The sequence below is a fragment of the Musa acuminata genome, chromosome BXJ3-5, assembly GCF_036884655.1.
Source record: "Musa acuminata AAA Group cultivar baxijiao chromosome BXJ3-5, Cavendish_Baxijiao_AAA, whole genome shotgun sequence".
NCBI classification, from domain to species: Eukaryota; Viridiplantae; Streptophyta; class Magnoliopsida; order Zingiberales; family Musaceae; genus Musa; species Musa acuminata.
In genome coordinates, this window is record NC_088353.1 from 6081828 (window position 1) to 6095674 (window position 13847).

Below are 13847 nucleotides of genomic sequence, written 5' to 3' on the forward strand. Positions count from 1 at the left end.
TCTCGGCTGCGTTTGGTGTGCCCATGAAGAGAGGGAGAGTCAGGACAGGCAATTCCTGAGCACCCCTTGTGAACCATACCAAAAGAACACCTCCCCAGTGGACGCTCAACAAGAAGATCTCAAGACCCAACCTTTTGTAGATGTCGCCACAGTTCAAGAAACAGCAAGAACAGTAGAATTCTTCTGATGCAAGCAAAAACTTGGCTTCAATCATAATTGCTTCACTCACCGGCAAGGCAACTTTTGCCACTGTCTGCCTCATGTTTATGCCACTCATTGACACGAAGAACATCAGTGATGTTTAGGTAGAATGAACACAGGCCCATCACCATCAAGTATCCTTCTCGAAAGATAAATCCAGAGGGAGGCAACAACATGCATGATCTTTAGGCAGTAGGTAATTATGCTCACCTAATCACGGTAGCCACTGGCTTCGCTTGTTTGTCACCTGGCAGTGGAAAACCAGCATGAGAAAGCTAAACCCGGTGCTGTGGTTTAGTTCACCGGTCACATCCCGGGCTGAGGACTCAGCTGGTCCACGGTCTTGACAAAGTTGCATGGCATCATTGCCAACCTAATTGTCCCCATCAGTGAAGCCACAGTTCACAGGCACCCCATGTGTTCGACTGATCTCGCGGAGAGGGCACCTCTGTTCGCCGAACAAAGCTGCCGTCTTCTTTCTCCTGCGGCGGCCATTTCCACGGTGGGCTTTCCCCCACACCCCATTCCTGTGGTCGATTCGAATCCTTTTACACGGTTCGAGTTTATCTCATTTCGATGTCGATGTCTCTTCGATACTCGAATTAGGATCGATCGAGAGAGATGGAGAGATCTTTAACGTGCATTATTAATCCATCAAGAGAGCACATATGGCGTCTCTTTCGTTCTTCTTCTTTCCTGTGATAAACGGGCGACAGATTGCAATCGATGGAGACACTCCACTGATCTCGATCGAGTTGGTACTTCGCGGTTGGCTTATCCCCGTTTCTCGTTGCTTGCGATCGCATTGAGAGGTAGAGGTCTTCGTATCTCAAGTTGTAACTAATCTCTGGTTTCGATTAGCTACCGTTTACATATCATCCCATCTCGTCTATTAAACTATGAATTCTACATTTAATAGGATAAATAAATACCACTTATGATTGATATTTCTTACCATTATAATTATTAAGATGATAAATAATATTATATATATATATTCATTTGAGATATAATACATGAATATTTGAACGTTATATCATTGTCAATCTCTTAATTTTTTTCGATACATCTCATACAATTAAAATTAATATTAATAAATATACATACTTATTTTTTTAGTTATTTACGAAAATTATGATTGATCAAATCTTTTGCTCCTCTAAAAATTAAAACAATAAAAAAAAATCATGTCTCACTTATCCATTAGACTATTCTACCAACAGTGAATGAGGTGATGTGCATTAAAGTTGGAACAATAATTGAAATCGCCCATAAGTCAACAATGTGTGATCGACTCACGTTGTATATGTCATGGTTTGCTGAGCCTATTAAATAAGAATAAAACTAAATGAAACAGTGGGGTTAGATAATTATTATCCAATGAATAGTTCGATCGACTTTTTTTTTTGTCGTTTTATTGTGATAATATATTCGGCACTTATCGATCCAAGTTGGATAAGCTCAATCAATCAAGTCCATGTATTAATGCGATTGCATTATTTGTCACTATTCAATTTGATGTGATAACCATTTGTTGCATGATTAAGACATTTATGGTATATGAAATTTCATATCAAAAATCGATAAATATGACTTGGAAGAAATAATTCAATCAACTTTTTTCTTGTATACAAAAACTCAAAATTTTAGGATAATTAGCAAAATGATAAATAAAAATAAATAAATTTCATTATTGTTGTCACTACAATTGTTTTATAATATCATGTACATAATCCGATCTCGGGGGCCCATTGGTGGGCCCTCATGGTTGGACCACCGTACATAGCAAAATACTATTTGAAGAATGTCTCGTCGCTATTTTATTTTGTTTTTGGTGTCTTTTCCAATTCTACTTGTGCAAACTACTACATTTCATTGTCTCTTTATTCGTATGGAAACTCGAAGGATAAGTCAATGATTTTTGTATTTATCCTTTAGCATAAATATTATAATTTTTATTAATTAGTTTACCTAAAAATATATTTACTATTGGGCTTTTACTTGATGATATCATCCTAATTGATTATGTAACTCCATCTCTCTCTCTCGTAACCTCTCTAATTTCGTTTTTGTGGTTATCTTTTTCTTCTTTATTATCCTATTATATTGTTGTAGACTTTCCCTATCGACTCTATTGTCCTTACCACTATTGTTACTTACTCTCTCCATCACTTGTAGTCTACCCATTTATTGTTCTATCTTCCATCAACGTAATCGTCATCAGCTCTATTGGCTATCAACGATCATTTACCCAGGTTATTTTTTTTGTCATCAACTCAGTTATTTGCGAAAGAGATGGAAGAAGAAAAAGATGAAAGGAAAATGAGAGAAGAAGGTGAGGAGGAAGAATAAATAGAAGAAAAAAAAAAAGGAAGAAGAGAATGATATTTTGGGATATTTTAAAAGAGTAGTTTAGATATATTAAAATATGATTGTAGATAGTAAAATGTGGTTTATAAATAGTAATCCTTTTTTTTCTTACTATGACGAAAATGTCCTTAATCAAATTCATAAATGATGTTGATAATCCATCAATGAATTGATTTATGAGATTAATCAGTCTGGTCTAATTCAACTAAACCAAACTCGACTTGACGCGATTGGATCAAATCGATCATTAGTGGGTTCGAACAACTCGATTCAAGAGCTTTATGGGTACTTTGGCAAAAATGAGATGTCTCAGGAGACACCATCAAATAAGAAAGGTAAAATATCAATTTTTATTCAGCTCATCTACGTCTTAATTAAAATGATAATTTACTTATATAATATTTGTGAATGTATGTTAACAATTTTAAGTGGTGACGATACAGCGGACCTACTTATCAAATTTTTTTAAAGGTATAGTTAACCTAATCAATAAAAGTTACTACTAAAATTAATATTAAAATTAAAAATTATCTTTGATCATTTGTTTAAAAAATATGAAAAATTTCATATATTGGGTGACATATATTTTTTTAAAAATATTTGCTTGTTTCATTCAAAGATTATATAGCATGTGAATTTATGAGTGGAGGTAGATAACGATGTAGATCCCGACCCTTGACAATTATGTTAGTGTTGACACAAATGTAAAGCGATGAAAGGGTTGCTTGACACTTGTATCAATGTCGACAACGATACGAGGAAGGGCAACGTTGCTATGCATTTGCATCATTGTCGATGTAGATGCTGAGCAACATCGTCATTCCCTGCATTGTTGTTGGCGCCGATGCATATGTAGAGTGTTGACATCTATGTTATTCTTTTCCTCGGCATCAATATGAGGAAAGACAGTATCGCTCTACATCTATGTCGAAATCGATGCATATACTAAGCAGCATTGTCCTTCCTCACATCGTTGTTGGCGTCGATGCAAATATAAAACGTTGACATCTACGTTGTCCTCTTCCTCGTCTCCTTTTGTCTCATATTTCGTCATCGCTGACCTTCATCATCCTCCTCATCTCTTACAAGAAGTTGCATAAGTACTCGACGTTCTTACTAAATACAACCACAATAGCCATTCATTGTTTGTCTATCATTTTTGTATCATATGTTATATTTTTTATTGATAGAATCGAGAATAAATAAAATTAAATATTTTTTTTTATAATAAAAAAAAATAATATACAATTTTGAAGTCTAAATATCATAATATTAACAATTTAAAATTAACCATCTAACGGATCTCAGTCTGTCGTCGGTATCGCCGACCCCATTTTTATCCCTCTCGTGCCCTTTCGTCTCGTGAAGCATTTTTTTGTGTAAATAAAAATATTTTATTTTTATAATAAAAAAATTAATATAAAATTTTGAAGTCTAAATATCATAATATTAATAATTTAAAATTAACCATCTAACGGATCTCAGTCTGTTGTCGTTACCGCCGACCCGTTTTTATCCCTCTCGTGCCCTATCGTCTCGTGAAGCGTTTTTTTGTGTTCGACTTCGTCCCCTCGCCCAATTTCTCCAGTGTTTCTCGCAACGGAATGATCCTGCTGTCGTCGTTTCGCTTCGCTCGTCGTTCCTCCTCCTGTTCTTCTTGTTCTTCGTCTTCGTTACTATTCGTTGTCCTCTCTAGGTGACAATCGCGCTTTCGATTGTGTTTTTGTCTTTTTCTGGCGTCTGTTTTGTTCTGTTTTTCGTTGGAGGCAATGCGTTCGACTCGGTGTCTTCAGGAGGATTGGCGATGGTGAATTACTGGGATTTCTTGAAATGGCTGGGAACGGACGCCTCCACCAGCGTGATCACGCTCCTTGACGACCCAGCGGATCTCGTGCGGCTCAGTGCAGTGTCCTGGTCCTTGCGCCGGTTCGGTATGTACTCATAATCGCTTCGGCAAGTAGAATCGATGCGTTTATTAGGGATTAAGTAAGTGGTCTTAGGACGTCCATCTCGCGAGTGTTGGATAAATACGTTTCCATTGGTGCTTTTGCAAACTGAAGTTTGCTTGCTTTGAGTTGATATGATTAATATTATGAGGTAAACTGACTTATGTTAAATGCGACATTATTGGGATTTTTTTTTCCCCTCTCCAAGTGCTTAATCTTGTTGATATAGTTGACTGAACAGATCATGCAAGGGCTACATGTAAATTACTGTTGCAGATTGGACTCTGAATTTTAGTGGCTAGTAGGAATTCCAGAAAACTGACTTGACATTGATATTTCAAATCTCTTAATGTAGCCATTGAATGAATAATTGTCTTGCAATTCATTGATTTCATCAAAAATTTAATAACGTTGTCAGCATCATGAAGAGATCGATGCTAATAATTGTTGATGTGTTGAACATTTAAAGTTATTTTACCGTATGAGACAAAAGTGTTTTACTTTATGTACATCAAGATCAATGGTTGTCAGCAGTTAATGTGGGGGCTGCCATGAGTTTGTACGTGTTGTCTATGGTCCATGACTTTTCATCAAATATTTAACAAAATAGTTGTAATTAGTGTCACTTAGCTACTTCCTATCACGTTAATTGTAACATAAGGATAAAGCTATTTATAAAAATGCCTAGGTGTACCATTTATTCTGATTGATTATGTAGTAATTTGCTTTTAAGCTTGCATCTAGTTTGACTACACTTTTTTCAACGTAATGAATGGAGAATGTATGATTAGCATTGGTTATCTAAGGAAGTTTGTTTACCAAAACATGAACTTGACGAACAAGAGTAACCCAGTATCTTGCAAGTTTCCTTAATGAATTATTGAGTTTTATTTATCTTTCTGATTTGGTACTTGCTGAAAAGTTATACAAGCTCAATACTTAGTTTTTCAAATGCTCTTGCTAGTGGAAACTAGGATTTTAGTCTAAGCTACCACATTTGTGTTTGAATACAAGGTCTTTATGAGTTTGCTAGATATTTTGGTGGAGAACACTATGTTTCCTTGTTATTCCTTGGTATGGTAAGGGGAAGTTGGGAGCCTGATGTAGCATGCAGTTATTAAAAGGGAAAAGTAGGATCACATTAAAAATCATTAATGTATGTTCAACACTCCTCCACAACTTCTTGTTTGATGCTTGGCTTGGAATTATGCTATCCCCTTCTGTTTTGTGTTTGCCAATGCATACAAATGTGGCGTTTGGGTTTTTATCAAATTAAAGTTTATATATATCCTTATACTTCAAAATATGTATACTCTTATTATGCTTTTATGAAGTTACAGATGTTAAGGTTCTGCTTAAAATTTGTGACTTCTCTCATAGATGTCCAATTCCTTCATATATGCCCACAGAAAGTTCTAATCTATAATGTTTATAATGTTGCAATGATTCTTGTGAAATAATTAGTGTGCCAAAGGGCATGTATCAAATTTTGGCCGTGGAACTTTCAGAATGTTTTCCAGAATGTCAGACACTTAATGCTAATGGATTTGGTGTTGTTGGTTAGACAATGAAATCGGCTTTGCACATATAATGCCTCGTGCAAGTCTCTTGTTTCAGTCTCTTCTGTCATATAAACACTAAGAGACTATGTAATATCTGATGGGGTGTTTTTTGCTTGTATGTGCATCAGTGCACTCTTAAGCTTTAGAAACAACTTTCTTTTAAATATTGTCTTGTTCAAATTACATAATTGATTTTAATGAGCAATTTGAAATGTACTGCAGTGATTGTAAATAAATTTTGCAAAAGTTTATGCTCAAGATTTTGTCCGGACACATTGAATTTCCCTCTTGTCACTGAAGTAAGCAACACTAGCAAGATTGCAGAAGTGGGGTCTAGCAGTGCTTTGGATTGGGAAAGCCTGGAGAGAGAGCATAGAGCATATGCGCTTTTATGTCACTTGATTGTTTCTCTTGAAGGTAAAAGGGACTGCATTCATCGAGCTGTCTGTGCTTCCAGTACTGATAATTATCCAGATGAAAGCATTGAGAACACATTGGTTTTGTTGATCAGAGACCTTCTTACTGGTCAAGTGGGGGACAATATGATCCTGGAGTGTCTGAGAGTCTCACTTATAGGTTAACTGCCAATCTCTGTGTTGTGAGGGAAATAAAGATTCAGCCATTTAAAGGTTTTTATTTGTAAGATTTGAGATATTTTATTTACAGCACTCATTTTGTTGCTTAGCTCATTATTATTTGCTCGTGTATCTCTAATACATAATGTTTATTCAGCTTTTTTCCAGCCTGACCATCCCATATACTCGGCAAAGTTTGTACGATTTCGAATAGACCATTCTAGATTAAGACAAGGGACAGATAATTATGAAGAACAACAATTAGCTTCTGATGACTACGACAAGTGGACATATGTTTCTCCTGAATTTCCAATGGAACAGGTGATTTATAGCATTTCAGGCATTCTCCTAACATACTGCAGTCTTGCATTAAATGCTTTGGTTCATTTATTAGATTACAAGGCTAATAAACATCTATATAGAACTAGTTCATATGTTTGACTCCATTTATGTTGTTCACCACGTAGTATGGAAAACTAAATAATGATCTTCTGATGACAATTAGAACCACACATACATTTCCCAGATTTTCCAATGCAGGTGATTTGAGTTTTATGCTTTTCTCTGAGCTGTGTCCCCATTCAAATGATAAAGGCTAATAAACCTCCATATAAAGTCCCAAGTCATATGTTTCTTTTTCTTAGCCATGTTTATAACATAGTTTTAGACTTGTTTGCAAATAGTTTCACTAAGGGAGCAGATAAACTTGTGTAAAGTGTGAAGTCATATGGTCTAGAAGTTATTGTGAGTTGCAATTAAAATCATTTCATAGCTTTGTTGGTTATATTTTGCTCCAGAAGGTGATAGTATGCTCTTTTTTAAGGTTTTTTTTATTTTTTTGCCTAAGTTTAGGTTCTGTAAGGAGCTTTTCTAGGATATCCTGTTCAGGACCACTTTGATGTCTATATCTGAAATACTGAGCCTTTGAAGTACATGATGCACAAGGTGAGGATTGTTCAAGCCTTCAAGCTACTCATGTTCTTATCTGAAAATATAGGTGGCTAACATGGTCAAATGCCTCGTTTTATATGAGCATACATTGATATCCTTATTGGAAAATCATGTAAATTTATGGAGACATAGTAGTCTAAAAAAAGAGTTGTGCACACAAATCACAAATGCAGTGGTTGGGATCATGATTTAGATATCTTCAGTTGTAGGTTCTTCATTAAGATGTATGCTAGAGTGTGCAGTATGTCATAGAAATATACAGAGTGCAAGGAAACTGAGATCATGATTTACCTTCTCTCCTTTTCTATCTATAGAAGTGTCTATATGCTTTTTACATGTATTGGAGTGGATAATTGTATCCAGAAAATTCTGTAAAGTTTGCTTTCCATAGCTTTGTGATGATAAAACCATTATGTAAGCCGGGGATTTCTCTGACTTATCAATTCCTCTTGGAGCACCATCACATCAAGTAAAAAAAGGGTGAAGTGTTTGATGTCAATGTATTAATTAAAAAAGATGTAGCTTTGAGTCATAAAATCTGAGACATGCGACCAGTTACTCATATTGGTTTTTTCAGTTGAAGGATAAAAACAGGAAATTATTAGTAAAAGATTTGCCTCTAGTTACTCGTATTGGTTTTTTCAGTTGAAGGATAAAAACAGGAAATTATTAGTAAAAGATTTGCCTCTGCAAGATCTAACTTTGACCTGAATCATTATTTGTCCAGGAGAATGTATTACAATCTTTCAAGCTTCCACACCCAGTTATCTGTGTTGGTGGAATGCTGCAGATTGAACTGATGGGTAGAGTCCAGAAGCAAGCAGTGGATGGTTTGTATTACATATGGCGAGTGTCTGGGCCATGCTTTTCTTTTTATGTGTGTGTGACCATGTATCCAAAGTGAAATTGGACTTTCCATTTGAAGGTGTGGTTTACAAGGGTTCTCTATGATGCCTTCGAGCATACAACGAATAGATCTAGTAATTGAATTGAGTTGTGGATGCTCAATATCATATTGAAATTCCAAGTTAACTGCCTTTGCATAACTACTGTGGAAGTTGATATAAACATAGATTATGATGATTTTCTTTTCTAACATTATGATGGATGTTACTGAACTCGTCTTTCATGTTCTTATTGCATGTTGAAGTGTATGCCATGTGCAAGTAATGGGAAGCCCACTTTCTCCATTTTTTGAAGTTGAAATTGACGATGCTTCGGGAAGTTTGGTATTGAAGCACTTCCCACGGTCCAAGTGTGGCACAGTACCTGTTGGAACTGCAGAAGCTAAGATCACAGAGATGTTTCCTGGCATTCGTTTGCAGCCAGACTGATGAATCCAGGAGCTGGCAGGTGGTGGAACCACGATTCTTAAGTACACCGCTGAGACCTGTACATTCTTCTTCCGATGAGGAAGATTATGGTGATGATTCTGATGGTGGTCACTTTCCCGAAAGATTGTCCATTCCTGGATTCCTGGTTCTTGTAGCTGATGGATTGTTCATGAAGTTAATTTTTTGTTGGGTTCTTTGAATTATCAAACCATGATATCATACATATGAAGAATGAATCATTCTGTCATCCGTCTGGATGCTTAAATTCCTCTTACAGGTTTGCACATTGGTACTGAATGTCGAAGGAATTAAAAGTTTCAGGTGCAAGCCCTTCTGATATAATTGATGATGACTCACAGTCACTTATCTTCACAGGTGTTTGTGCTTTTCTTAACTTTCGTCTCTGCTGCTTTGCCTTCAGATTCTGTCTCTGTAGGGCTTTTTCTTTTTCCCTGCTCTTATAGTGTTCATTATAAAGGCATTGTTCTTGTGTCTAGTGATTGATGGGTTGATGCAAAAATACTTTATGAATGATTAGGGATAGTTAGTGTTGAGGTAAGCAACTTTGAGAGCCATGGCCTCGGGGCTGACGCGGTTCGGTTCGGGTTCGGACGTCGGGGATCTCTCCCTGGGGCGTCCCTCGAGCTCACTTGGTCGATCGGTGCGATGGTCCGATCGGGACGGGTTCGTCGTCTCCTCCGAGCGGGGGCTCGTCGTTCGCGCATCCAGCGGGGACTCCCAGCTTCGCACCTGCACAAGGGTCGGGTCGGGTCGGGAAGCTCGACCCGACCCCTCCGACGATCAAGTTAGAAGAAGATGTGGAGGGGATTTTAGAAGAAGAAGCGTTTGTATGTGCGACCTCTCTGTCTTTCGTTCTCTTTCGTCCCCTCCGCTCGTTCAGAGTGCGAGGGTATTTATAGAGAGGCTTACTGTTTCCTGATATGTCCGCTTGCAGGGGGTAGGCTGGTTGCGTCTGACATTGGTTTGGCGTGGCGTGAAGAACCGAGCCTAAGTAGGTGTTAATGCGTCTCGGCCAGTGTTCCAGTCCGTTTGATCGGGAGTCGTCACATCGTCCGAGGCGTGAGGCGTCATCTAACGTCAGTCGGGTCTTATCGTAATTATTATCTTCATTAGATTGAGGCTCTCGGTATCAACCATAATAAAATATATTTTGGTTGCCAATTTATTGACTGTCATATACTGTCACTATTAAATAAAAGACCAGAATAAGAAATATGATCTTAAGTCATTTATTTAAAGCCAAGAAACAGTGGTTTTCACAGAACCAGAAATGTTGCTGCTGCTGTGGCGGTCTCGACGCATGTCTCCTTTTATCTGAACGTGCATTGCACGTGAGCCGAATGAACGGCTCTTACTGCATCTGATGAAGGGAGGATGCCTCACGCACCTCGAGATCCGGGATCCTGTCTGCTATTTCAAGATGCCACTGAGATTTGAATGAGGTTAACACTTCTTTTTTACGCCTTCAAGTTTCAACTCCCTCTCTCGGTCTTACCGTCTTCGTCTCGTTTAACCCCTCTCCTCTTCCTGTGGTACAGACGAAGGCGAAGGATAAGGTTCGCTCGCATACTTCGCTTCTCCTCGGGCGTCGCTTCGTCCCCAAAGCACAAGGAGTAGCCTCCGCTCCCCGCGTGAAAGCTTCCTCCTCTCGTGTCGCTTGTAGCTCAAGCAAAGCAAGGTGCCTCCTCCGCCTCCTTTCTCCTCTCTTCTAAGCCAAGCCTTCTCTCCCTTGTTGAATCCTCCTCGGCGCTCGTCGCTCGCCGCTCGCCGCTCGCCGCGGTGTTTGAAGCTAATTAACGCCATTTAATTTGATTGAATTTGTGGGTCCGGTTCGATTCAACCGGATCTGAATCGGGTACGAGAGTTCTATAGTGTAGTGGTCCCTTTTTGTTCGTGGTTGGGCTTTTAGGAAAGCACAGCTTTGTCCCTCTCTCGGCCAGCCTTTCGCAGCAGCTAAACACAAGCCCTGCTTCACGTGCAGGCAGCTCGTCTTTGGATGCATATGTTTGCTTCTCGCCGAGCTTTTTGAATGGCCTTCTCCAATTCTGTAGCCATAGAAATGCCCCTTAGATCAAGGCTCCCACTTGAAGACATGTAGCACAGCTATCATGGCCTAGAGAGGTGTGTGGCACAGCTAAATGGAAAGAACTAGAAAAAGAAGCTGGGAGAGTTTGTACTTTGTACGCCTCACCCAGTAGCTAATGTTCTTTTTGAAGCACTGGATTGGACAATCCCGGCAAAGAACAGTAAGCTTAACAGTTTAATGGGGGTGAGGCCTGATGCTTACATCAATCTTTGGCCTTGTATTCCTCATGGTAAATTGTCTGAAGCTACCAACTTTCAGAGATTACAGCAACTATTCTTTGTTCTTGACTTGGTTGGTCGGACATTGTTATCAACCAACGAGCCTCATATGATCTGAAAACGATTCCCACAAGCTTAGCAAGCAATCTTTACCTTCCTCGCAATCTCTTATATTATGGTAGCAATCTACTCTTTCCAGCTTCATCTCTCATCATAGATAGTCACCTTCCCCTTTTCCCCATACAAACGATTCGATTCCGACGTCCCCTCCAAGTGTTTTTTTGACTGTCCTCTCGTTGCTCTATCCATTTCAGATCGCAGACGCTGCCTGTTATCCATGGCCGAAGAATCTGAGCCCACACAGGAAGCCGATTCCGCCGGGCAGTTACTATCCCAAGCGCGGCAGCTCGTCCCTGCGGCACTCGACAAGGCCCGGGCCGCCACCGGCTTCCCGGGGAGATGGAAATCGATAATCTCCAAGCTGGAGCGCGTCTCGCCGTGTCTCTCCGACCTCTCGAGCCACCCCTGCTTCGCGAAGAACGAGCTCTGTAAGGAACTGCTACAGTCGGTGACGAAGACCGTCGCCGAAGCCATCGGGCTCGCCGGCCGCTGCTGTTCCGCAGAGCCGCTTTGCTCGGGGAAGCTCCGGATGCAGAGCGACCTTGACGCCTTGTCGGGCGAGCTCGACCTCCTCCTCAACGACTGTGAATTGCTGGTGAAGACCGGGGTCCTCGGCGACGCCGCCGCCGCCACCGCCATGTCCCCGACTGTTACCAAGTCGCCGACGCATGACGGCGTGCGTGAATTGCTAGCCCGCTTGCAGATTGGCCATGCCGAGGCCAAGCACCGGGCCGTGGACGGCCTCCTTGAAGCGATGAGGGAGGACGAGAAGAGCGTGCTCGCTGCACTCGGCCGGAGCAATATATGCGCTCTGATACGGTTGCTCAGCGCGAACTCCATGAAGACCAGAGAGACGGCAGCCACCGTGATCTGCTTGCTCGCGGAGTCTTGGAGTTGCGAGAAGCTACTGGTTTCGGAAGGAGTGCTTCCACCTCTAATCAGGCTTGCAGAATCTGGAAGTCTGGTATGTAGAGAGAAGGCAGTGGTCTCGCTGCAGAGGCTATCCATGGCCGCCGACACCGCCCGCTCCATAGTCGGGCATGGAGGTGTGCCGGTGCTGATCGAGATCTGCCAGATAGGAGACTCCATTTGCCAAGCAGCGGCTGCAGGGACGCTGAGGAATCTCTCAGCAGTGCCCGATGTCAGGCAGACATTAGCGGACGAAGGCATCATCAGAGTCATGATCGATCTCCTCAACTGCGGGATGGTTCTTGGTTCCAAGGAGTACGCCGCAGAGTGCTTGCAGAACCTCACCGCCATCAACGACGACCTAAGGAGGTCAGTCGTCTCGGAGGGAGGACCGCTTAGCCTCTTGGCCTACATGGACGGGCCATTGCCGCAGGAACCAGCGGTGTGCGCGCTGAGGAACCTGATCGGCTCCGTCGCTGTCGACGGCCTCATGTCGCTGGGCGTCCTTCCTCGGCTAGTCCACGTACTCAAGGATGGATCTCTCGGCGCACGGCAGGCGGCAGCCGGCATCATCTGCAGGATATCGAGTTCCTCCGAGACGAGGAAGGCGATTGGCGAGCTTGGCTGCGTGCCGTTGCTTGCCAAGATGCTCGACGCCAAGGCGAACACCGCGAGGGAGGTCGCTGCGCAGGCCATTTCGGGGTTGATGAGCCACCCGCAGAACAAGCGGGAGCTCAAGAAGGAGGAGAAGAGCGTGGCCAATCTCGTTCGCTTGCTGGATCCGAGTCCTCAGAACACAGCAAAGAAGTACGCAGTCGCTTGTCTCCTCTCCCTGTCGTCAAGCAAGAGGTGCAAGAAACAGATGATCTCCTACGGCGCCGTCGGGTTTCTCAAGAAGCTCTGTGAATCAGACATAGCTGGTGCCAAGAAGCTACTTGAAAGATTAGAGAGGAGGAAGCTGAGGGGCTTGTTCATCAGAAAGTAGGGGTGATGAATGCTTCATCATCGCTGATCTTGTACAGAACGAACGATGTTTCATCGACTCCAGGAAGAAGAGAGGAGCTGTTCATATCTACCATGTCTTTCTTGTAGATGTGTCGGAATCTCCCGATCACTGTGAGCTTGAATGCTGCTTCGTAGTCTCTGAACCAAGACATGAAACTGAAAGGCCACGATTAGTTGTCTCGGCAGTGGTAGGTGATCACTCTGCTTCACCTGCACTGATCATGCAACTGCTACCTCGTCGGAGGATGTCTTGTTGGTGTGTCTCTTTCGGATGGTGTCGGTGGCGATGTCAGTGGTTGGGTGTTGGATGAATTCACCATGGTTTTTGTTGAATATTGGTAGAGATATTATAAACAATTTAAGATGGTGCCAATCGATGAAAAATAATCGTATTACAAACAATCGTAGGGAAAATATTTTCTTAATTCCAACTATGATGTTTCATATCGTCAAGAAAAAACCTTGTCATATCATAGAATGATGACGATTATTCGATCATATCATATCAATAATTTTATTAAAACTAAACTTTTGCGTGAGAATCCTTCT

The 13847-nt window shown here is 41.1% G+C and overlaps 1 protein-coding gene and 1 pseudogene across 1 annotated transcript; both read left to right on the plus strand.

Annotated features, from left to right (window-relative positions):
• Positions 1 to 4119: 4119 nt before the first annotated feature.
• LOC135638645 (F-box protein At4g00755-like) lies at positions 4120 to 9207 on the plus strand (annotated as a pseudogene).
• A 1118-nt stretch (positions 9208 to 10325) lies between these two features.
• Positions 10326 to 13717, plus strand: LOC135586470 (vacuolar protein 8-like). Its single transcript, XM_065151004.1, has 2 exons — positions 10326 to 10638; positions 11579 to 13717. The coding sequence occupies exon 2, from the start codon at positions 11602 to 11604 to the stop codon at positions 13276 to 13278; it is 1677 nt and encodes a 558-aa protein (XP_065007076.1). The 5' UTR covers positions 10326 to 10638; positions 11579 to 11601; the 3' UTR covers positions 13279 to 13717.
• Positions 13718 to 13847: the final 130 nt, after the last annotated feature.

Bases quoted from the DNA above. Each gene is read 5' to 3' on its own strand.
- LOC135586470 (XM_065151004.1), top strand. From the start codon at position 11,602: ATGGCCGAAGAATCTGAGCCCACACAGGAAGCCGATTCCGCCGGGCAG.